The following is a 26,540-nucleotide window of genomic DNA, read 5'->3' on the forward strand; positions in this document are numbered from 1 at the left end:
TGACCAAAAAAAATGGAAAACAACCATGAATGTTGCTGACATCAAATTCTCTATAAAATGTGTAAGAGGGACTGAGCAATTGGATTAAGAGAGGCTACAAGAATCTTCCAGTTGTATTCAGTAGGAAGAAGAAACAAAATAGTGACCAGAGAAAGCTCAATATCCTGAATTTGGCTAGCTGAAAGAGGTACATCTTGAGATGTATTGATATCCTAGCATTGGCAGGCCAACTTTCCCAAAACAAGTTTTTCCTTGAGTCTTGAAGTTTCATTGAAAGGAGAAGAGGTAGATTAAAGGAATTTCAATAAATGTGTTAATGTAAATCTGAAATCACCTTGATCATTAGGGCAGACACTTTTTTCAAGTTCTTTCTTATAACCCTTTTCTGAACTGGTTGTTAACATTTTTCTAGTGACCTCCTGAATCCTTATCAGGCTGTGAACCATTATCATTGTAAATGATGGAGTGATTGAATAAGCAGGATACTTAAGAAGAATAGATGGGGTATAGGCTCCAGGGAGCATATAATTAAGCAACTTTAAAAGGGGACAGGAAAATTAGAAATGATTTTTTTAGGGGAATTTGGCATTGGAGTTTAAGGAAAAAATCTCTAACAGATTTTTTTCCTAAATTAAGATTTGGTACTCAGTTAATCTGAAAGACTGAGAAGAAACAGGAAATATTTTAGTGGTTGGGTCTTATAAAAGAAAAGAGAAAATAAACCAATAAGAAACTGAAGTTGTGACCTTTAGCTGTGAGCTGAAGTTCATATCTGTCTTTGAGGAAAAGGTCAAATCATTGGACCATCAAGTGGCCTCATTTCAGCTGATGACAGTAGAATTTTTTAAAAATTAAAGGAAGCTTCCCAAGGGAAAACGGAAATCCTTCCAATCTTTGGAAGAGTTGTCTTGGATTCACTATTAGATTATTTTCTTGGATGTGCTATAAAATTGCCCCCCTTTACGGATTACTGCCTTGTCGCAGCGAAGGGGCTAGTACTAGTAGCACCAGTAAGAATGAAGCGACTGGGTCAAAGCCGAAAGGACACCCATCTGTGGATGCATCTGGTGGTGAACAGAAATTCCAATGCTGTAAAGATCTATTCTCCATAGGAACCTGGAATGTAAGATCCATGAATCAAGGCAATCTGGATGTGGTCAAACAAGAGATGACAAGACTGAACATCATCATCTTAGGAATCAGCGAACTAAAATGGACAGGAATGGGTGAATTTAATTCAGATGACCATCAGGAATACTACTGCGGGCAAGAATCCCTCAGAAGAAATAGAGTAGCCTTCATAGTAAAAAAAAGAGTAGGAAAAGCAATACTGGGATACAACCCCCAAAATGACAGAATGATCTCAGTGTGAATCCAAGGCAAACCATTCAATATCACAGTACTCCAGTACACCCAACCACTGGTGCTGAAGAGGATGAAATTGACCGGTTCTATGAAGCCCTACAGCACCTAGAGAATGTGAAGTGAAATGGGCCTTAGGAAATCTGAGCAACAACAAAGCTAGTGGAGGTGACAGTATTCCAGCTGAGTTATTCAAAATCTTAAAAGATGATGCAGTAAAAGCTGAATTTGAAACTCAAATATTTTGGCCACCTAATGAGAAGGAAGGACTCACTGGAGAAGAGCCTAATGCTGGGAAAGATTGAGGGCAAGAGAAGAAGGGGATGACAGAGAATGAGGTGGCTGGATGGAGTCACTGAAGCAGCAGACGTGAGCTTAAATGGACTCCAGAAGATGGTAGAGGACAGGAGGGCCTGGAGGAACGTTGTCCATGGGGTCACGATGGGTCAGACACGACTTTGCAACTAACAGCAACATAAAATTGTGATTATATGCTCTTTGTAAACAGTTTAAAAATAGGGGCATTATACAACTAGGTTAAGCAAGATTAAGAAAACTGGTTATGTTGGGCTACACTATAGCCATTCAAACACTTTCACAAAAGACTCAGTTGGATTTTTTTTTTATAGAATCAGTATAGCTTTACAGAAGCTTTGTAGAAACTACATTGGAATAGGATAAATATAATGGTACAGCCATTTTCCTTCTATAAATAGCTGGGAAAATTTGAAAGTTGTGTCTTTTATTTCCCAACTGAAATTTTCTATGCTTTTCTTAATACAGAGTCTAGATGCAGACTTCACAGACTTAGCAATGATAGGAACTGCAGGGCCCGGAGTAATGTTAACTCCGGGATTATATGATAAGCATTTTGAATCTCCAAATCAAAATCCAAAGAAAGCAAAGGAGTATCCCATGAGCATTGCTCCATTTCCTTCCATAATGTTAAACAATTAAGATATTCTCTCTCAGCGTGATATTCAATAACTTACTCAATAATTAACTGTTTGAGGAAATTTTTCAGAGCAACATATTAATCTCTTAGTGGTGGCTTTAAGATCTGTCAAAATGCTTAGATGAAAATATTAGCAACACAGGTGAATATCAGTGCTCATCTGTATTCAGAAACTCCAAGTACTATGTTGCATGTATGTAAAATATATGCAGGAGGATGGATATGGAGGATGGGCAATTTTGTTGATATCTCACTTGTTTGTTTAATTTACATTTGGAGTTTTTTACAGTTTTTTTATTTGTACGAAAAATTATGATTTCCCCTGCAGAAACTTACCACTTTTCAAATATCTTCGTTTATATTAGAACAATACATCCAGGAATTTAATCTATTCTTTAAAAATGAGAGCGGTGGATAACTGCTGCCCTATCATGGGCTGGGGAAGTCAGAGGAGTTTTGTCATCACATCTCATGTATGTCTTATGGCTTCAGTAACCTGGGCACCCATTTTATAAGAATGCTAAAGATATACTGTCAACTATCCAAAATGCTGAATACCTTTATTCTTGATTAGCATCTTATAAAAAATCAGAACTAAAGATAGGAGAATACTTTCAATTACTTAACATACAGATGTCTGGAATGTTTTTGCTAGCATGCGAAGCCTTCAAGATGTTCCAAAGAGCATATGTTGTTGTTCTTACTTACGAAGTCGTGTCTGACCCATCGTGACCCCATAGACAATGTTCCTCCAGGCCTTCCTGTCCTCTACCATCTTCTGGAGTCCATTTAATCTCACACCTACTGCTTCAGTGACTCCATCCAGCCACCTCATTCTCTGTCATCCCCTTCTTCTCTTGCCCTCAATCTTTCCCAGCATTAGGCTCTTCTCCAGTGAGTCCTTCTTTCTCATCAGGTGGCCAAAGTATCTGAGTTTCAACTTCAGCATCTGACCTTCTAAAGAGCAGTCAGGGTTGATCTCCTCTAGAACTGACCGGTTTGATTGCCTTGCAGTCCAAGGGACTCACAGGAGTCTTCTCCAGCACAATAGTTCAAAGGCCTCAATTCTTTGGCGCTCAGCCTTTTTTATAGTCCAACTTTCACAAACATACAATGCAACTGGGAAGACCATGGCCTTGACTATATGCACTTTTGTTGGCAGGGTAATGTCTCTGCTTTTTAGTGTGCCATGGCTTTCCTCCCCAGGAGCAAGCATCTTTTAATTTCTTGGCTACAGTCCCCATCTGCGTTGATCTTAGAACCCAGGAAAATAAAATCTGTCACTACCTCCATTTCTTCCCCATCTATTTGCCAGGAATTGAGAGGGCCAGATGCCATGGTTTTGGTTTTCTTAATATTAAGTTTCAAGACAACTTTTGCACTCTCCTCCTTCACCCGCAACAAGAGGCTCTTTAGTTCCTCTAAAGAGCATATAAAAAGTAAAGGTAAAGGTTCCCCCGCACATGTGTGCTAGTCATTTCCAACTCTAGGGGCCAGTGCTCATCTCCGTTTTGAAAGCCAAAGAGCCAGTGCTTGTCCGAGGACGTCTGTGGTCATGTGGCCGGCATGACTAGACGCCAAAGGCGCACGGAACACTGTTACCTTCCCACCGTAGTGGTCCCTATTTTTCTACTTGCATTTTTTTTACGTGCTTTTGAACTGCTAGGTTGGCAGAAGCTGGGACGAGTAACAGGCACTCACCCTGTTACACGGCACTCAGGATTCGACCTGCCAAACTGCCGACCATTTGATCGACAAGCTCAGTGTCCTATCCCACTGAGCCACCACGTCCCTTATTAAAAAGAGCATATACTCACACAATATTCAGTGTTTTGTTTTTGACACATATCAACAGGTGATTTTTTTTATGCTGCAGTGTAAATAAGTGGTTGAAAGATATGCTTTGCATTCAGTACTGATTGTCCATTGTCCATTTATTTCACTAAATCTATAAAAATTTATGGAATAGCTTGTTACCTATGTTGTTCAAGACTACATTATATATGTAGGTATGTGCATAATTCTGTATTTATTTATTTATTGTCATATTTATGTAGTGTATATCAGAGGTGGTGACCCTTTGCGAGCTGTATGCAACAAAATTTCATTTTAATGTATGCCGATTAGTGTATATTCAAAGTGACAATAAAGTTATTATTCTATTCCTGGCTCAGTGGGAAAAAGAAAAGGATCAAAACATGTCCTAATGAAGATTAAAACACCCCATGCATGGTTTCCAAAATGGTAAAGGGGCACTCTGTCTGAAAAGCAAAGTTATTAGAATTGTAATTGTACATGCCAGGATATGTGCTAGAAGAGATACAGTTTCTATCTTTCCAATTTTAACTTAGGAGGAACCTGAAAGTTTTGTCCTGGTTAATTGGTTAATCATTATTCTTTCTTCTTAGATTTGGAAATCACTGTACCAACTGGACATTCTCAGATTATGCCAAAGAAACCAGAATGTAGGATTTATGAATATAGTCCGAGAAAAAGTCTTTTCCCAATAAGTAAAGAGATAAAGCGAGGGGACTGGAAAACAGAAAGCACATCAAGCACTGCAAGTAAGCAAGCAGGTAGCCAGAAAGCTATCTAGCAGGGAATGAAGAAGTGTACTTTGGATGTCAATAGTTTGAATTGCTGGAATTAAGGAATTCCTAACCTATAAATTGATTCTTCACATTAAATGTATTGTCAAATCTCTTGTCTTCCTGTCTGGCTCTCTTGATCAACTCTAGCTGTCTATTTAATCAATTATTTATATCTATGCATTATGTTTGTAGGTACATTTATTTAATATTGATCATTACTTTTATTACTTTATTGCTATCAATTATATAGAATCAGTTACTGCAGTAGTCTTTTTAATTCTTTAGCCTTTTAAGTCATAATCATTCTTTTTATAGTATCCTACTGTATATTTTGCAGTTATACTTCCTATAGACTCAAACATTTTCATTATATTCATCCTTGTGTTTAGAATCTTAAACATGTTATCAGTTTCATGATATCATAATTTTTACTAACAATTAATATTGTAGTCAATATAGCAAATGGGTTGGACTAATATTTCGGTGTGACAGTCATAATTCTATTTTTCAAAGCTGTGTTTTTCTGTTCATTTATTGAAATAAAGAGACTTGGCTTGACTGCAATTCTGGACAAATTATGATCATTCTCTCATTTTCTTGAAGAAAAAAAACTCATTTATAATTTTAAGAGTTGTGAAAATAAGCATAAAAACATATAATGAGAATCTCTGAATTCCTGCCACTATCATTCCACTTGAACATGATAAATAAACTATGGGAAATGATTAATATGTGCACATATTTATGAGTAATATAAACTGACTTTTTGGTGACATTGCACAGAATTATATAAATGTTTAAATTAGAGATATGCCTTTTGTTTTTGAGTAATTTCCTTTATTCCTCATAATAAAATATAAAGCAATACTGGGATACAATCCCCAAAATGACAGAATGATCTCAGTTTGAATCCAAGGCAAACCATTCAATATCACAGTTGTTGTTGTTGTTGTTAGTTGCGAAGTCGTGTCCGACCCATCGCGACCCTATGGACAATGTTCCTCCAGGCCTTCCTGTCCTCTACCATCTTCTGGAGTCCATCTAAGGTCACGCCTACTGCTTCAATGACTCCATCCAGCCACCTCATTCTCTGTCGTCCCCTTCTTCTATTGCCCTCAATCTTTCCCAGCATTAGGCTCTTCTCCAGTGAGTCCTTCCTTCTCATTAGGTGGCCAAAGTATTTGAGTTTTAGCTTCAGGATCTGGCCTTCTAAAGAGCAGTACCCAGCTTTCACTGCCATACATTGCAACTGGGAAGACCATAGCCTTGACTATACGCACTTTTGTTGACAGGGTGATGTCTCTGCTTTTTAGTGTGCTGTCTAGATTTGCCATGGCTTTCCTCCCCAGGAGCAAGCGTCTTTTAATTTCTTGGCTACAGTCCCCATCTGCAGTGATCTTGGAGCCCAGGAAAATAAAATCTGTCACTACCTCCATTTCTTCCCCATCTATTTGCCAGGAATTGAGAGGGCCAGATGCCATGATCTTGGTTTTCTTAATGTTTAGTTTCAACCCATCCTTTGCACTCTCCTTCTTCACCCGCAACACGAGGCTCTTTAGTTCTTCTTCACTTTCTGCCATTAGAGTGGTATCATCTGCATATCTTAGGTTGTTGATGTTTCTTCCGGCAATCTTAATTCAATATCACAGTAGTCCAAGTCTATGCCCCAACCACTGGTGCTGAAGAGGATGAAGTTGACCGTTTCTATGAAGCCCTACAGCACCTTATAGAACTAACACCCAAAAATGATGTCCTTATCATCATAGGGGACTGGAATGCTAAAGTAGGAAGCCAAAAGATAACCGGAATAACAGGTAAGTTTGGCCTTGGAGTACAAAATGAAGCAGGGCACAGGCTGATAGAATTTTGTCAAGAGAATACGATGGTCATAGCAAACACTCTTTTCCAACAACCCAAGAGACGGCTCTACACATGGACATCACCAGACGGTCAACACAAGAAAACAGATTGACTATGTGCTCTGCAGTCAAAGATGGAGAAGCTCCACTCTAATGGCACAAACGAGAGACCTCGCGGTCGACCTCTGCCCTCCTGCCAACACCGACTGCGAACGTCCCTGGAGATAGGAGGAGAACCACTGTAAGACCGTGCCTCCCACTCCCAATCCCCTGAGACGCCGCAGCAGGATACCATGGTCGATGGTATCGAAAGCCGCTGAGAGGTCTAATAGGACTAGAACAGAGGAATGACCCCTGTCCCGAGCCCTCCAGAGATCATTCACCAGCGCGACCAATGCCGTCTCCGTGCTGTGCCCGGGCCTGAAACCCGATTGGTACGGGTCTAGATAATCCGCTTCATCCAGGACCAGAGGGAGCTGATGCGCCACCACACTCTCAACAACCTTCGCAAGAAAGCGAAGATTGGAGACCGGACGAAAGTTGTTCAATACAGCTGGGTCCAAGGCAGGCTTCTTGAGGAGAGGCCTCACCACCGCCTCTTTCAAGACGGCAGGGAAGCTACCCTCACTCAAAGAAGCTGATATAACTGCCTGGAACCAGCTGCGTGTCCTCTCCCGGGCTGCATAGACCAGCCAGGAAGGGCACGGGTCCAATAAACATGTGGTGGAGCTCAGCCTCCCCATAATCCTGTCCACTTCCTCCGGAGTCACAGAATCAAACTCCTCCCAGGTAATATCGACAAGACCGCCCGTGTCCTGATCGTCAGACTCTGCCCAGTCAGAGTCCAGACCGGTCCAAATCCGAGCGATTTTGTCCCACAGATGTTGACCAAACTCCTCGGCACGACCCTGCAAGGGTTCCTCCCTCACCTCTTGATTAAGGAGGGAGCGAGTCACCCTAAACAGGGCGGCCGGGCGATTATCTGCGGACGCGATAAGGGTAGCGAAGTGATTAGACCTCGCCACCCTTATCGCAGCGAGATAAGACCTAATATAGGTTCTTAGTCGCAATCGGTCAGATTCGGATCGGCTGGATCTCCAACCGCTCTCTAGGCCCCATCTCCGACGCTTCATCTCCCGGAGCTCCGCGGAGAACCATGGAGCTCGATGGGATCTGCACCGGGTCAGGGGCCGCAAGGGTACAACTCGGTCAAGAGCCTCAGTGGCTGCCCTTTCCCAGGCTTCCACTAAGGCATCTGCCGAGCTGTGAGTGGGGGAGGCAGGTGGGGACCCCAGCGCTGCCTGGAACCTCTCGGGATCCATTAAGCATCTGGGGCGGTACCATCTAACTGGTTCCACACACCCACGGCGGGGGGTAGCAAAACGGAAGACCTGCCGCAGGAGATGATGATCGCTCCATGACAGGGGCATAATAATTGGGGAGCCCCCACCAAGATCATCTAACCACCGACCAGATAAGAAAACTAGGTCAAGGGTGTGGCCTCCCTCATGAGTCGGTCCTGAAATTACTTGCGTCAGGTCCATGGCCGTCATGGAAGCCATGAACTCCCGAGCCAACACAGATGATCCCCCCAGAGATGGTAGATTGAAGTCCCCCAAAACTATAAGTTTCGGGAACTCAACCACCAACCCAGAGAGGACATCGAGAAGCTCAGGCAGGGCTGCTGCTGCGTGACTAGGCGAAAGGTACACCAGCAGCAAGCCCAACTGCACACCAGGGCTGCATCTCAAAAAGAGAGACTCACACCCGACTATCTGCGGAATGGTGGCCTCCCGCGGACACAAGGTCTCCCTCATAACAACAGCCACTCCCCCACCCCTACCCTGAGCCCAAGGCCGGTGTAGCACCTGGAAACCTGGTGGGCAAAGATCAGCCAGAGGAATACCGCCCTCTGGGCCCAACCAAGTCTCCGTGATGCAAGCCAGGTCCGCCTGCTCACACTCGACCAAGTCACAGACGAGAGGACAGTAGAGGTGACAAATAGATTTAAGGAATTAGATCTGATAGACAGAGTGCCTGAAGAACTATGGACAGAGTTTCGCAACATTGTACAAGAGGTAGCAACCAAAACCATCCCAAAGAAAAAGAAATGCAAGAAAGCAAAATGGCTGTCTGAGGAAGCTTTGCAAATAGCTGAGGAAAGGAGGGAAGCAAAAGGCAAGGGAGAAAAAGAAAGATATGTCCAATTAAATGCAGAATTCCAAAGAATAGCTAGAAGAGATAAGAATGCCTTCTTAAATGAACAGTGCAAAGAAATAGAAGAAAACAATAGAATAGGGAGGACAAGAGATCTGTTCAAGAAAATTGGAGAGATGAAGGGAATGTTTCATGCAAAAATGGGCACGATAAAGGACCAAAATGGCAGGGACCTAACAGAGGCAGAAGAGATTAAGAAGAGGTGGCAAAATTACACAGAAGAACTATACAAGAATGTGCTTAACGTACCTGATAACCACGATGAGGTGGTCACTGACCTCGAGCCAGACATCCTGGAATGTGAAGTGAAATGGGCCTTAGGAAAGCTGAGCAACAACAAAGCTAGTGGAGGTGACAGTATTCCAGCTGAGCTATTCAAAATCTTAAAAGATGATGCAGTAAAAGCGCTACACTCAATTTGCCAGCAAATTTGGAAAACTCAACAGTGGCCACAGGATTGGAAAAGATCAGTTTACATTCCAATTCCAAAGAAAGGCAATGCCAAAGAATGTTCAAACTATCGCACCAATGCACTCATTTCACATGGTAGTAAAGTTACGCTTAAAATCCTACAAGCTAGAGTCTAGCAGTATGTGGATCGAGAACTTCCAGAAGTACAGAGAGGGTTTCGAAGAGGCAGAGGAACTAGAGATCAAATTGCCAACATATGCTGGATCATGGAGAAAGCTAGGGAGTTCCAGAAAAACATCTACTTCTGCTTCATTGACTATGCTAAAGCCTTTGATTGTGTGGATCACAACAAATTGCAGAAAATTCTTAAAGAGATGGGAGTACCAGACCATCTTATTTGTCTCTTGAGAAACATATATGCGGGTCAAGAAGCAACAGTGAGAACTGGATACGGAACCACTGATTAGTTCAACCCTGGGAAAGGAGTCCGGCAAGGCTGTATACTGTCGCCCTGCCTATTTAACTTATATGCAGAGCACATCATGAGAAAGGCAGGGCTAGATGATTCAAAAGTTGGAATTAAGATTGCCGGAAGAAAAATCAACAACCTAAGATATGCAGATGATACCACTCTAATAGAAGAAAGTGAAGAGGAACTAAAGAGCCTTTTGATGTGGGTGAAGGAGAGTGCAAAAGTAGGCTTGAAACTCAACATTAAGAAAACCAAGATCATGATATCCGGCCCTCTCAATTCCTGGCAAATTGATGGGGAAGAAATGGAGGTAGTGACAGATTTTATTTTCCTGGGCTCCAAGATCACCGCAGATGGGCACTGCAGCCAAGAAATTAAAAGACGCTTGCTCTTGGGGAGGAAAGCCATGGCAAATCTAGACAGCACACTAAAAAGCAGAGACATCACCCTGCCAACAAAAGTGCGTATAGTCAAGGCCATGGTTTTCCCAGTTGCAATGTATGGCTGTGAAAGTTGGACCATAAGAAAGGCTGAGCACCAAAGAATTGAAGCCTTTGAACTCTGGTGCTGGAGAAGACTCCTGTGAGTCCCTTGGACTGGAAGGCGATCAAACCAGTCAGTCCTAAAGGAGAACAACCCTGACTGCTCTTTAGAAGGTCAGATGCTGAATTTGAAACTCAAATATTTTGGCCACCTAATGAGAAGGAAGGACTCACTGGAGAAGAGCCTAATGCTGGGAAAGATTGAGGGCAATAGAAGAAGGGGATGACAGAGAATGAGGTGGCTGGATGGAGTCACTGAAGAAGTAGGTGTGAGCCTAAATGGACTCCAGAAGATGGTAGAGGACAGGAAGGCCTGGAAGTACTTCTCAACTAACAACAATTTCCTTTTTTCCTCATAATAAAATATACATTTTTTTAATATTCACATAGTAATGCAAAAGCAAATTTTTGATATTTTTTTTATCCTGACAGAAACATAGCAACATTATATTAAGAGAAAAATATAAAATTCTTTCCATTGTACTATTATTGTATCACATTTCTGATTACTATGTTTTATGGAGATTTTGAGATTTGTTGGAGTAATATATAATACAATGTATAATATATAATGTATAAAGAATAATATATAAATTATGTAAATTAAAAATAACTTATTTGAAATTACTGTTTTTTTAATTTGCTGCTTGTTGGGAGGCAAGCAAGAATGGTGTTAATAGTTCAATAATGATTAAAGCTTTTCAGGAAAATATTTGACTAATTTAAAATATTTGAAAAACCAAACTAATTTCTGACTTTTCAGTCAGAGTTGGCAAAAATGGGTGGAAATTTAAATTAGTGGAGCCTATTTAAAAAATGCTTATTTTCTCACCTAACCAGGCAGTTCAAGTAACCGATCAAGTACCCGAAGTCTATTGAGTGTCAGCAGTGGGATGGAGGGCGACAATGAGGTAAACTTTATACAAATTCATTCTTTCTTTCTTTCTTTCTTTCTTTCTTTCTTTCTTTCTTTCTTTCTTTCTTTCTTTCTTTCTTTCTTTCTTTCATTCTTTCTCTCTCTCTCTCTCTCTCTCTCTTACACACACACACACACACACACACAAACTTTTCTGAATGAATTTCCTACTAAGGCTACAAATATTATTCTATATTTATGTTGTAGAATGCATAAACAGTAGATTTTGTCCCATGGACTTAAAATTCAATGCAGAGATAACTTGAAAATAGAATAACTGTGAAAAAGAATAAGGCTATTTATTTATTTTAAAGGTATTTATTTATTTTAAAGGTATTTCAACATAAGATATGAAGACAAATTTATGCATGTCATAATGCCTTCATCAGTTCTTTTTAACACAACCATAGAATCCCTATAATCAACACACCAAACAATTTTAACAGAGAAGGTTTAGATGAAATACAAAGGAATGTTTTTGCTAATATGATCTATTTATACAGAATTCTGACAGTTGGAGTTATTTACTGAAGTGATTGTAGATCTTTTGTTAAGTAAGCTAATAGTAGTAATATAGATTTTCTAACCAAATTTACAGTGAAGTACCATAATATGTACCTTAATTTTGGTAATGTAAAGCAATTTGAGAAGCTTACAAATAAAGAGGCTGGGGATAATTTCTACATATTTAAAGCATTTTTAAAAACAACTCACCCCTCTCCCCAGAATTAGAATTCCTAGTAGGAATTTAAGGAATTGCAACCATAGAAATTATTTCTCATTACTTAGTGTAAAGTTGAAAATATTCATTATTTTAAAATGTTTATTTTAGTGTTTCCAATTGATACAGTATATTCCTATTCATTATTGTACATTCTAATAAAAATACAGATAGTTTGGTGTACTGGTGTACATCCTTCTAAAAACTGGGAAACTATGAGTTCTAGATTTGCCTTAAGACACTAAGCCAACCAGGTGATCTTGGTTCAGTTACTTGCTCTCAGCCCTTGGAAGGAGGCAGTGACAAACCATTTCTGAAAAACTTTGCCAGAAAAAACTGCAGGGATTAATCCAGACCAGGGCTTTTCACAGATTGTACCACTTTTAGGACATGACAATATTCGAGTACCATCAGTGCTTAACAAGGTGTCAAAAACTTGATAACTAAAAAAAAAGGAGGGGAGGATTTGGGGTTTTACTGATTAGATTGATTTGTTGTTATAGAAATGGCTAGTTTATACTACTATGGAAAAGTAAAAAGTTGAAGTTTGATGTTAATGCTTCATTCTACTGCAACAGAGGAAGTTGGAAATCAATGCCTTTTCTTTTCTTTTTTCCCTTCTTCTTCCCACTGTGTCCTTCTATTTGCTTTTGTATTTTTGTATTTTATTCTATAATAAAATGTTGCAAACTGCAAAAAAAGGAAAAAAGTACCAGTTTTAATTTCTTCAGTGGCAGCTCCTTTGCTGAATCATTTTCCCTTTGCACTGACGTGTGATGAATTTATCCATATTTATTAATGTGCACCACTACCTTGGTGGTCAGTTTGGCTGGTCGGCCCTTCTTCCTCTCTCCCTCTCCTCTCTCTTTTTCCTCCCTGCCTGCTGGGCTCTCCTTCCATAGCTTCTTCTTCCCTATCTCTTCTTCCTCCCTGCCTGCTAGACTCTCCTTCCCCTTCTCTTTCCCTGTTGTCTTTTTTCCCCTCTCCTGCCAAAACCACCTCCTTTTATATCAGGGGTGTCAAACTCAATTTCATTGAGGGCCGCATGACGGTTGTGGTTGACCTCTGGGGCCAGGTGGGGATGGGTGAGGCTGGGGTGGGCATGGCCAGCTTGACACTGCTCATGTCGGGGAGTGCCTGTGGTGGCCCAGGCAGGGCTGGGGGGATCCATTGTCTCCAGTGGGTGAAGGTGAGACCAGGGCAAGTGCCAAACCCTTGTCCACGAGAGGAGCCTTGACATCCCTCTCAGGCCACACGGAGGACCCCTGGATGGCGGCACAAGCTACCTGGAGCCCTGGGCAGTGGAGGGCAAGTGCCCAACCCAACCCTTGAGCTCCCAAGGCACTGGTATCCCACAGTACAGCACAGCCCCGCTTCCAGGAGGAGGCGCCCAGCTGTGCTTACCTCCTCCTCAAGGCTGCTGCTGCTGTGCTCGCTCTCCTTGGCCAGGTTGCTCATGGAGGGCAAAATGTATAGGTCAGAGAGAGACCCACTCCCTCTCCATGTGAGGAGACCCGGCTTTGTAACAAAAACATCCTCAGTGATAGGGTGGGAGACCACCAGGAGAGATCAAGAGGAGGGGGCAAGGGGATGACAAAAGGGCAGCAGAGCTGCTGGTGGCCAAGTGCTAAGGCAGGACTTCTCTCAGGGCCTCCCTCCCTCTCATTATAACCTTCCTTCCTTCCTTCCTTCCTTCCTTCCTTCCTTCCTTCCTTCCTTCCTTCCTTCCCTCCCTCCCTCCCTCCCTCCCTCCCTCCCTGTTTCTCATTCCCATCTCCTTCCTTCCTTTTTCCCTCCCTCCTCTTCCTTCCTTCCTTCCTTTCTTCCTTCCTTCCTTCCTCCCTTCCTTCCTTCCCTCCTTCCTTCCTTCCTTCCTTCCCTCCTTCCTTCCCTCCTTCCTTCCCTGCTTCTCATTCCCATCTCTTTCCTTCCTCCGCACACAGGAAGGGGAGAGATTCTCAGCAATGCCAGTGGCCATGCTGCCACTGGCTGTAGCTATCCCATGCGGTCAGGGATGGTCCCAGTGAAAGGGAAGCCTGGTGGCTGCAAGGCTAAGTCAGTGAGTGGACGTGACGCTGATCTACAACCTGGTGGGGTCATCAAAGCCAGAACGCGGCCAGCCTTAGATCCACAGAGCAGCCCTGGAGCCCGAAGGGGCCGCCCTGCTGCTTCTGCCCTGCCCCCTGGGCATGCACACAGGAGGCAGTGAGCATGGAGTGCTGGTGTCCTGGGGGAAAGGGAAGCACTTCTCCTACCTCTTTTCTTTCTGAGCAGTCAGCAGGGACAAGTCAGCAGGCATGCCAGACACTCGCCACCTGCTGTGTGTGCACAGCCTCTCGCTGGCCCTTTCCCACAAAAACCTTTTAGATCCTCTCCTCTCTCCCACCTCCTCCTTTTCTCTTCAGTGCACCTCCAGCTGCACACTACTTCCAGAAGTTCCAATTATCTGGAGCCCGGTGCTGATCCTGGGGCTTCTACGGAGCCCCGACAGCCCTGCAGAAGTGCTGATCAGCTTGTAGCCATGCATGCCAATCCTGGGGCTACTCAGGCTTGTGCAATGCTGCCGCCACTTCAACTCATTCCCCTCCCCTGCTACCACTTGTCTAGGAGGGTTGCGTATCACTGGCCAGGTGCCAAAGTACCACAGGTAGTATGCTTACCACTGGTTGAAAAGCTGTGGTCTAGACTGTCTCTGAGAATCGGACACAACTGAATGGAAGAAAAAAGTGTTTGTAATTAGTTATTTTGCAACCAAAATAGGAAAACTTTTTTTTAAAAAAATATTTTATTCTAAGACATTTCACTGGGTGCTAATCTCTCCAATACCTGAGTCCCCTATATAGTGCCTGGGGAAAGAATAATATGTCTAGCAAGTTCTCCGCTCTAATTTATAAATAAAAAGTGAATGAGATAACGTCTTTAAAAATACAAACTTAGCTAACCACAAGGAAAGAAAATAATGTTGGTAAGCATTTTGGGTATATAAAATCTTCTGTGGAATAAGAAAAAACATTACATTACTTTCAAAAAGTAGATTTAAAACTGAATGAACATCACTATCATTTTTATGTAGGATAATGAGATACCTGACCTGAAGAGAAATTTCTGCTCTAGAACTCTGCAGGTAGACAACCAACTTTCCATTTCACTTGGAAGGCCTCCAAGAATACCTCCTCGAGTTGCTAGCAGGTTATGTATTATTTTATAATACATTTATACTGTACAAAGAATGAATTTGACAGATCCCTGTTCCTCATGGATTAATTCTAAAATAATATAAAAGTATATAAAGAAAGTAAAAAGGGTGGGAAACATGGTAGCACAGGGGTTCAGGGCAACCAGAACTTAACTCTGAGGACCCAGATTGTTGGGGGCAATAAGCTGACTTTGTAATAATGCCGCTTGGGGTGTGTGTGAAAGCCCTAATAAGCAGGCATATACATAGAATGAAGGCTACTGCTAAGCTTGTAAGCCGCCCTGAGTCTTCGGAGAAGGGCGGGATATAAATGGAATTAAAATAAATAAATAAATAAATAAATAAACTATGTGTCCCTAAACTAACTATATAAACTTGGGTCTTCAGGGCTCTTTTAAAACAACATTTGTGCAACATCTCATTCCAGAAGGCAGATACTGCTATAGGGAAGGCATGCTTCCGGGATCCTGATAGGTGACATTGTTTAATCAAAGGAACCTAGAGTGTGCCAAGCCTGCAGGGCTGAATTGACCAGGTAGATGCTATGGGAGGCAGGTAGTACCTCAAGTAACCAAGGTCACATAAGTCTTTATAGATAGCAACCAACCCCTTGGATTGCACTCAGAAGCAAGCCAGGAAGAAGTTCAGCTTGCAAAGCAAAAGTGTTACATGGGTACACAGGCATGCTCACTACTGTTTGTGCTGCTGCATTTTGGATCAATTGAAGCTCCTGGGTGACCTTGAAGGCCAGCTCTATGTATAACACATTGCAGAATTCAAGCCATGAGGTAACTAGAGCATGAGTGATTATCTGAAAGGAGGGTGAACTAGGATAGGGTGCAACAGGCTACCAGATGGAGTTGTGCAAAGGCTTTCCTGTCCACAACCAACATCTACCCTTCAATCAAGAGCAGTGAGTCCACAAAGACCCCCAGATTGTATACCAACCTTGAAAGGGAAAATGATACTCCATCAAGGTCAAAGATTTCCATCCCCAGATCTAGATATCCACAGCCACTTGGTCTTGGTAGGATTGAATCAGAGACAGTTTCTCCCCATCCAAACCTACACAGCCTCCAGCACTAGTACAAAACCTAGACAACCTCACTTGGCTGGGGTTGAAAGATGTAGCTGGGCATCATCATCATTTTAAGGGTATAGAACCCTAAACTGGTGGATTATTCACCTAATGGTTTCATATAGATATTGAAAAGGAGGGAAGAGTAGAGAGTAGAATCCTGTGGCACCCCCACACACACACACAGGAGGGACATAGGAAGTGACATCTGTCCCCTCTCCAACATCAACTGGAACCGGCTGTGGAGAAAGGAAGTGAATCAACCCTAATCCCCATTCTTCCAAGCTGGTTTAGAAGGATACCTTAATTGACAGTTTTGGAAGCCACTGAGAGATCAAGCAGCACAAGGATGGATGCAACACTGCAATCCCAGGTGTGCCACGGGTATTTGATAAGCATAACCAATGCTGTTGCAGCACTACCCTGCTAAATCCAGTCTGAAACTGAATTTCATGAGGTCTAGATAATCTGTTTCTTCATGGTTCTCAACTGCTATAAACCAACCATCTTCTCATCAACCTTTCCCAAAAAAGAAAGATTGGAAACTCATCTGTAGTTGTCCGAAACCATTAGAATCTACCACTCTTAGCAGAAATTCTGTTGGCAGATTAGAATGAGATGGTAATTTGTAATGAATCTACAGATTATATAACTCGATTAGTATAAAGACTCCAGAATCAGAAAAAACATTTACAGGTTTGGAGATCTAATTCCTACGAGTAGTCCTTGACTTATCACCACAACTGAACCCAAAATTTCTGTTGCTAAGTGAGACAGTTGTTAAATGAGTTTTTCTCCATTTTATGACTTTTTTAGCCACAGTTAAGCGAATCACTGCAGTTATTAAGTTCATTACATGGTTGTAAAGTGAATTTGGCTTCCCTATTGCCTTTGCTTGTCAAAAGGATGCAAAAGTTGATCACATAACCCTGGGACACTGCAACCGTAATAAACATGAGTCATTTACCAAGCATCTGAATTTTGATCACACAACCATGGGAAAGGTGCAACAGTTATAAGTGTGAAAAAACATCTTAAATCACTTTTTTCAGCACCATTGTAACTTCAAATGGTCACTAAATGAATTGTAAGTTGAACACTACCTGTATATTACTTGATTAATTTAATAGACTTAAAAATTGCTAATATTATAATGGGTTGTCAATGAATAATTCCACATGAAAAAAACAATATAATGCTTTTCTATTGTAAATGTTATTGTATATCAACTTAAAAAACCCTACACTTCAAAGTATTTACGGTAATTGCTTTTTAAAATAAATGTGTAAGTGTAATATGTTATGTAACGTAATAAACTATCCTTTTTCTATTTTTAAATATTTATTTGCAGGTTGTTGAACACTGACAACTTCCATCCACCACCTGTTCCTCCAAGAGGTCGTGATAAGTTAGACTAAATCTTTGGGATATTAAAACTAAAACATGAGGAAACAGAACTTTTATTCTTCAGAATGACTTTTGAATGGTTATGCTGTAACTCTAATCAGCATATCAGTTCACTCCTGTCAATCTCAAATGATTAATTTTGGTAGAATTTGCTCTAAAAATTGTCAAGGGTGAATGAACAAATTAAGCATTTAGAACAAATAAAACTGTTAGATTATGAAGAAATGATATGTTGAACTTATTAGAATTCTTAGATTCTAATTACACTAGACTGAAAGTGTCTCAATCATTTCTCACATATTCCTAAACTTCAGAATGGAGTAGCTACCAGCAGATATTTATTGTCTGTTTGTCTACAAGTAAAGTAGCTATGATGCTGCTCTGAAAACAAATTTATTCTGTTCCAGATAGTGAAACTAGAGTGCCTTGTATTGAACAGTGCAATTCATTTGAAATTTGTCTAATTTCTAATGATTTTATGATAATTTCCTATTCAGAATTGTCTGATGCCTCTGGTTGCTGTTCCAGTAATACAATACTGAGAAATTGAGGAGGATCTCTCTCTTCAGATCGTATCTTAAATCAAACAGTCTCCATTGTCATCTATATGAGTTTTGAAACTGTATTATTTCTGTGAGAATATGCCAAGAAGTACTTAGCAGACCATGAATGTAAAGAAACTCAGTTCTTATTTCTGTACTTCAATAAAATTTGTGCACCAATCACATCATTACTAGAAGAAACTTTTGTTCCTATTGTAGACAGACTCTATCCAAAAAGGCAGCTAGCCTTGTTGGTATGTGAGAAAGTGTAATAACACAGCATGAGGTAGAGAGGACTGCATCTCCACCCTAACAAGGTGGAACAGCTGCCAGGCCCTATTTTCATCAAGTTTCAAGATATATTCAGGTAATCCTTGGGATGGCAATTGGAACCAGAATTTCATTTCTAAGTGATATAGTTATAATAAAAGTGACATCACTGGACAATGTTGCTTAGCAGTGGAAATTCTGACACTTCCAATTGCTATCATGGGTTGTTAAGGACATCACGTACTTCTCATTTGTGACTTCCTGCTGGCTTCACTGTTGACCTTGTTTGTAGGAAGGTTATAAATCACAATCACATGAACATGAGGCTGCTGTGACAGCGGGAACTTTGAGGACCGTTCATAAATACCACTTGTTTAGCATTGTTGTAAGTTTGAATGGTCACTGAACAAGTGGTTGCTAAACGAGGAACCCCTGTATGATATGCCATATATTGTATATGATTTTTTTAAATCTCAGTCTGAGCACAAATGCACATGGTCAAAATTCTAAAGACAGCTCCCTCTTTCTTTAAAAAGAAGGAAATACATTCAGAAGTTCCCTCCTTACTCAGGAGGTGAGGGAGGAGCCCTTACAGGGGCGGGCCGAGGAGTTTAGCCAGCATCTGGCAGACAAAATTGCTCAGATTTGGACCAGTTTGGACTCTGACTGGGCAGAGTCTGACGGGGAGGAATCGAGTGGTCTTGAGAGTAGTATTATTTGGACTGAGTTTGATCCTGTGACTCCCGAGGAGGTGGACAGGATTATGGGGAGGCTGAGCTCTACCACCTGTTTATTGGACCCGTGCCCCTCCTGGCTGGTTTATTCAGCTCAGGAGGAGACACGAGGCTGGTTCCAGGCAGTGATATCTGCCTCTCTGAGTGAGGGTGTCTTTTCTGCCGCCTTGAAGGAGGCGGTGGTGAAACCCCTTCTCAAGAAGCCTGCCCTAGACCCAGCCATTTTCAATAACTATCGTCCGGTCTCCAACCTCCGCTTTTTGGCGAAGGTTTTTGAGAGTGTGGTGACGCATCAGCTTCCTCTGTTCCTGGAGGAAACTGATTATCTGGACCCGTACCAATCGGGTTTCAGGCCCGGGTACAGCATGGAGATGGCATTGGTCGTGCTGATGAATGATCTCTGGCGGGCTCGGGACAGGGGTTGTTCCTCTGTCCTAGTCCTTTTAGATCTCTCAGCGGCTTTTGATACCATTGACCATGGTATCCTACTGTGACGTCTCAGGGGGTTGGGAGTGGGGGGCACTGTTTTACGGTGGTTCTCCTCCTACCTCCTGGGCCGTTCGCAGTCGGTGTTGACGGGAGGGCAGAGATCCACCCTGAGGCCTCTCGTTTGTGGAGTTCCTCAGGGTTCGGTCCTCTCTCCCCTCCTGTTCAACATCAATATGAAGCCGCTGGGTGAGATCATTCGTGGTTTTGGGGTGGGGTATCATCAGTACACTGATGATACCCAACTTTTTCTTTCCACCCCGAACCAACTCAGTGATGCCCTCGACGTGATGTCCCATTGCCTGTAGGCGGTTCGGGTTTGGATGGGGAGAAACAGGCTCCGACTCAATCCTGCCAAGACTGAGTGGCTGTGCGTATCGGCATCTCGAGTGAATCACTGTTCTCCATCTTTAATGATGGGGGGTGAGATGTTACCCCCCCGTCGATAGGGCTCGTAACTTGGGCATCCTCCTGAATTCATGGCTCAGTTTTGAAGATCATATAGGAGCCGTGTCCAGGGGGGCTTTTGCCCAGGTTCGCCTGGTGCGCCAGTTGTGGCCCTATCTGGACCGGGATGCCTTGCGTACAGTCACTCCTGCGCTCGTGACCTCCTGGTTAGACTACTGCAATACTCTCTACATGGGGCTGCCCTTGAGGACCACTCGGAGGCTTCAGCTGGTGCAGAATGCAGCTGCGCGAGTAGTAATGGGAGTGTCCCGATACTCTCATGTAACACCTCTTCTCCGCGAGCTGCATTGGCTTTTAGTTGCCCTCCGGGTGAGATTCAAGGTGCTGGTGATGACCTATAAAGCCCTAAATGGCATGGGTCCGAATTACCTTAGGGAGCACCTGCTACCAGCATCAGCGTCCCATCGTCCTGTGTGCCCACAGGGAGGGCCTCCTTAGGGTTCCGCCAGTTAGAGATTGCTGGCGGGTGATTCCCAGGGGGAGGGCATTCTCCCTGCGCACCCACCCTTTGGAACGAACTGCCGATGGAGCTTCGGACTGCCCCCGACCTTCGCTTGTTTCGCCGGGACTTAAAAACCTGGTTGTTCAAATTGTCTGGCCTGGACTGAGGGATTTTAAATTTTAAAGTATTTAATTAAATCATATTAAATTATATTAAATTAATTTTTAATTTTTAATTTTATTGTGATTATGAATTGTGGGCTTGTACTAATTTAATTCCATTTTATTCTCTTTTTGTATTGTTTTAACTGCCCTGTGAACTGCCCTGAGTCCTTCGGGAATAGGGCAGTATATAAATTCAACTAATAAATAAATAATAAATAAATTAATGTAACATGCAGGTGTGATCAAGTTATTTCCAATTTGGTACATTTGTTACAGAATTTAATAGAGAGGTCAAAGATATACTTTTTACTAGAATACATATATCAGACTTGGCTATCTTAACTGAAGCCCTGATTGTACTGTTACAGAGCAATTACCAGGGACCTCTAACAAGGACTGGCCTTTGCAGTACCTCAGCCTATTGAAGACAAATGAGAGGGCTTCTAGGAAGGTAGTTTTGTGGAAAATGTGTTGAGGTCATATAGATTTTAGGGGATAGGCAGCTATTAAAAAGTTCTGTTTCTAGGTTCATTCACATTTTTTTTCATGAAGAGGGAGAACTGCATAACTACCTTTTAAGGCACTTGGCAACTTCTTTGCATTTATGATTGGTTGCCAAGCACCTCATAATCATGTGATTGCTATTCACAAGCTTCTCCATGGGCTTCCACAGAAAGTCAATGGAAGCCAACAGGGAAGGTTATAAGTTGCTGCTGCCTGCCAATAGGAGTCCCTCTCATCTCTGGGGGCTGGCGAAAGACCTGCCAGCCAAATGGAGCTCAACCCTTCCCATGGGCTTCAGAACTAGGGCTTGGTTCCTGAAGACCTGAGCCTTGTTTCTGCAGCCTGGCAGAGGCATTCTCTTCCACACACAGAGGAAAGCTCAAGTCTCTCTGTTAGGCTGCAGAGACAGGGCTTAGATGCCAAAGTCTCATTTCTGCAGCTCAATGGAGGGGCTGAGCTTCACTTGGCAGATTTCTAGCCTTCAGAAGAATGATGTTCACTAGCTTTCTACTCTTCCGAGGCTAGGAAAACTAGTGAATGCAACTGTTCTTGCAATAATTTGGAAGGCCCCTTCTCCAAATTGTGTGATTGAGCCTTCCAATTACAAGAGTGTTGCCCACTGCTGGATGGCACAAGATGGCCTTGGTAGGAAGGCCAATCACACATCAGCTGGGCACACTTGCAGCAATAGAAAAAGGCAAAGATAATGGACCTGGGCTTGGTGGGGGGGGGGGTAGTGATGTGCCTCTTGGATGTGCTGGGCCACAGAGAGCGTCTCTCCCTGATGCTCTGCACAATTGCTTGGCAACTGTAACTGGGAGAGCCAGAATTGTGATAATTGAATTAAGTGGTAATATGGCTAGCTTGCTTAATGGCCACTTTGCTCAATGACTTAAATTCTAGTTCCCACTGTGGTTGTAAGTCAAGGGCTACCTGTAGACTGCATTGTAGTAATCTAACATAGAAATAACAAGGGTAGGTCTGTTGTTGAAGCCTCGATTCTAAGAGCCAGAACTGGCTGGGGATACTGCAAGATCAGGAGGACACACAAAGCATGAATACCTATTCTTTATTTCAAATAATTTTTAAAAAGAGATGATTTAATTAATATTTTAATTTATATTTTTCTGTTGTATTTTTGTAAGAACATGTGCCATCATTTTGCTTGTTAGATAATGTATCAGCTGTAGTTCTTGTAAGAAATGAAATTGAATGTACTTAATTGCCACATTTGTTATTTCACTATGTATATAAATTCATTACCCACTGATTCTTTTCAAATATTGTCTGTGCATAAATCTGTCAATGGGTATTTTAATCAACTGCTGCAGTGGTTGTGCCACTGCTACATAATTCTGTTCAAATGAGGACAAAAACCTTATTCAGGAGTTCTGAACTCTTCAGTATTTACCAGTGTACTATGGTTTAATTCTGTGCCTTACAGACAAATTAAAAGAGCCTTGGTGGAGCAGTGGGCTAATGCCTCCTTAAGTAACACCAGCTGCCTGCAATGAGTGCAGGTTCGCATCCCACCAGGCTCAAGGTTGACTCAGCCTTCCATCCTTCCGAGGTAGGTAAAATGAGGACCCAGATTGTTGGGGGCAATAAGCTGACTTTGTAATAATGCCGCTTGGGGTGTGTGTGAAAGCCCTAATAAGCAGGCATATACATAGAATGAAGGCTACTGCTAAGCTTGTAAGCCGCCCTGAGTCTTCAGAGAAGGGCGAGATATAAATGGAATTAAAATAAATAAATAAATAAAATAAATGACATGCTTCTCAAATTTATATGTCAAGAAGTTGAAATATCTAGGTTATTTTTTATTTTTACCTACAGTATATATAAAAACTGCTTCTAAAAAGTTTTTTCAGCACGTCCCTGAGGATAACCTGTGTGTTACAAAACAATACAAAGCATTTTGCAACCATCTTTTTAAAAATTATTTTAGACTCAATTTCAACCAGTGTATTCACTCTGCAAAAGCAATTTTGTACAGTTTATTAAGTCAATGGAGACACCTGAAAAAACTTTCTTTGTATTGTATTTTCAAAACCGTGCTGGTAAGGTAAAATGACTGTCTTACAAGAAACATTTTCATATTCTCTGAAAATACCAGGAGCATCATGATTATGAAAACAAACTGAGAGAATTTTCCTATGTATACTGGCTTGAGCCCTTGCGAGAAATCTAAAATAGTTCCAGGATAATTATTTTACTGTCTGTTCAAATCACATACATGTGCAAAAGCTCCTTGTTTAAAAATACAAATTTCAAGATAGTGGGAAAATATGGAGGTTTTAAATAAATATAATGTCATCTTTTAATATGACTTCTATATTTTTAATGAGTACAGTAATACTTTAAGTTATATTAAAGTGCTCTTTTAACAGAGGAGACAACAATGTATTATATAGTATTTTCATGAGTATATCATTCTACGGTTGCAAGAAAAAGTATGTGAACCCTTTGGGATTACATGGAGTTTTGCATGAATTGGCCATAAAATGCGCTCTAAACATCATGTAAGTCACAACAATAGAAAAACACAGTCTGCTTAAAACAATACTACACAAACATTAGCTGTTGTCATGTTTTAATTGAACATAAGATGGAAACATTCACAGTGCAGGGTGGAAAAAAGTATGTGAACCTTTGGACTTAATAACTGGTTGACCCTCCTTTGGCAGCAATAACCTCAACCAAACGTTTCCTGTAGTTGCAGATCAGACCTGCACAACGATCTGGAGTAATTTTGGAACACTCCTCTGCACAAAACTGTTTCAATGTAGCAATATTCTTGGGATGTCTGGTGTGAATCACTCTCTTAAGGTCATGCCACAGCATTTCAATCGGGTTGAGGTCAGGACTCTGACTGGGCCACTCCAGAAGGCGTATTACTTGTATGCTTTGGGTCATTGTCCTGTTGCATCACCCATCCTCTGCGGAGCTTCAGTTGGCAAACAGATGGTTGTACGTTTTCCTGCAAAATGTCCTGATAAACTCTGGAATTCATTTTCCCATCAATGACAACAATCCGTCCAGGCCCTAAGGCAGCAAAGCAGCCCCAAACCATGATGCTCCCTCCGCCATGTTTTACAGTGGGGATGAGGTTTTGATGTTGGTGTGCTGTGCCTTTTTTTCTCCACACATAGTGTTGTGTGTTTTTCCCAAACAACTCAATTTTGGTTTCATCTGTCCACAGTATATTTTGCCAGTAGTGCTGTGGAACATCCAGGTGCTCTTTTGCAAACTTCAAACGTGCTGCAATATTTTTTTTGGACAGCAATGGCTTCCTCCGTGGTGTCCTCCCATGTACTCCATTCTTGTTTAATGTTTTCCTTATTGTAGATGTGTCAACAAAAATGTTAGCATGTGCCAGAGATTTCTGTAGGTCTTTAGCTGACACTCTAGGATTCTTCTTTACCTCATTAAGCATTATGCACTGTGCTCTTGCAGTCATTTTTACAGGACGACCATGCCTAGGGAGAGTAACAACAGTGCTAAACTTTCTCCATTTGTAGACAGACTGTCTTACTGTGGACACATGAACATCAAGGCTTTTGGAGATACTTTTGTAACCCTTTGCAGCTTCATGCACGTCAACAATTCTTGATCGTAGGTCTTCTGAGAGCTCTTTTCTGCGAGACATGGTTCACATCAGACAGTGCTTCTTGAGACCAGTAAACCCAAAACAGGTGTGTGTTTTTAAAGGGCAGGACAGCTGTCAGCAACACATCCAATATCAACTCACTGATTGGAGTCAAGGTTGGCTCACTCCTGGCTCCAATTAGCTTTTGGAGAAGTCATTAGGCTAGGGGTTCACATAATTTTTCCACCCTGCACTGTGAATGTTTACATGTTATGTTCAATTAAAACATGACAACAGCTAATGTTTGTGTAGTATTATTTTAAGCAGACTGTGTTTTTCTATTGTTGTGACTTACATGACGTTTAGAGCGCATTTTATGGCCAATTCATGCAAAACTCCACGTAATCCCAAAGGGTTCACATACTTTTTTTTGAAACTGTAGACAAGAACTGAAGGTGAAAGAAATTCAGATGAAGGGAAAGGAATTCAGACCCGGGTCGATAGAGAGCTCTGAACCAGCCAGGCAGCCTCGTCTCCACAAAGCACCCCTTGAGCACTGCCCGCTGAACTTTTATTCACCTCCAACATTACAAAAACTCCATCAATCTCATACAACATAGGATACATAGAAATAATTGGATACATACATAGTGAGAACTTCTCAGGTGCCTATGAGATCATTACAAAAACAAGAAACTAACGATATATGTGAAAGCTGTATCATAGTGTTTCCCAAACCTTCCACATGCCAGCCTGCCTGTGAGCCAGGAGAGTATGCTCTTCACTGTAACCCACGTAGAGGCCAGTTAAGGGGGTTTGGGAAAGCTGAAGGCTGAGAAACCAAATTCTTGGGAGGCCAAATTCTGGCCGTTCCCACATGTCCCCTTTTTTTGTTTAATGACAGAAGTAGAATGTTCGAGATAAGCTTGCATAACATGTAAATCTTTGGCGTTGAAGGTAGAGGTGTGGGATTGTTTAACAATAAGCGAACAGCACAATGCTAGCAAAGAGGGATTACATTGGATACAGCAACACAACCTAATCAATATAACTATAGTTAAGATACCATAAACAAATAAATGTTTAAGCCAAGCGAAATCCAGTAGCCAAGATGTAAGCCACTTCCAAATACCCCATCCTTTGTCCTGACGAATTTGGTGAACTAGTGTTTGCAAAACAGATATATGGTTACAAATGGCATTAGAATTATCAGTTATATTAAAACAGCACATATCTTCCACTGCTTCACACCCTGTATCACGTAAAAGCATAAGATAATCTATAGCAGCCCTATTTTCTAAAATTGCATGGCATAACTCCTTCTGTTCATCATTTAACTGTGCAATTGCAGATGGAGTATGGTTCAAAGCTTTAGCTACAAGACATGCAAGAGAATTAATATTTCTGCTATTTCTAGCAGCTAAAGCATGAGGAACAAACAAAGCCTGTGCTAAAATTTCCTCCTTGTTGAAAAGGCGTGTGGAAGAATCACAGGTGGAGTCTAACTCATCGCCACTGTACGCACGCCTCTTACGATTGACAGGAGATGCTTGCCCGATGGTTTTACTGTCAAGCATGATGAGCACTAGACGGCTCAAACAACATAAGGTTGGA

General features: G+C 41.8%; 1 protein-coding gene across 4 annotated transcripts in view; it reads left to right on the top strand.

Annotated features, from left to right (window-relative positions):
- PIK3AP1 (phosphoinositide-3-kinase adaptor protein 1) overlaps positions 1–18,452 on the top strand; it is a 126,894-nt gene extending 108,442 nt beyond the window's left edge. For 2 of the 4 annotated variants that reach the window (XM_083364198.1, XM_083364199.1), the window contains exons 14-17: positions 4,726–4,893; positions 11,250–11,320; positions 15,120–15,235; positions 17,672–18,452. In XM_083364198.1, coding sequence (XP_083220324.1) covers positions 4,726–4,893; positions 11,250–11,320; positions 15,120–15,235; positions 17,672–17,738 — 422 coding nt within the window. In that variant the 3' untranslated portion in view covers positions 17,739–18,452. The remainder of the gene's footprint in view (positions 1–4,725; positions 4,894–11,249; positions 11,321–15,119; positions 15,236–17,671) is intronic. The other 2 variants (XR_014492707.1, XM_083364200.1) reach the window with 2 other exon arrangements.
- Positions 18,453–26,540: the final 8,088 nt, after the last annotated feature.

The sequence above is a fragment of the Vipera ursinii genome, assembly GCF_947247035.1.
Source record: "Vipera ursinii genome assembly, chromosome: 5".
Taxonomy (NCBI): domain Eukaryota; kingdom Metazoa; phylum Chordata; class Lepidosauria; order Squamata; family Viperidae; genus Vipera; species Vipera ursinii.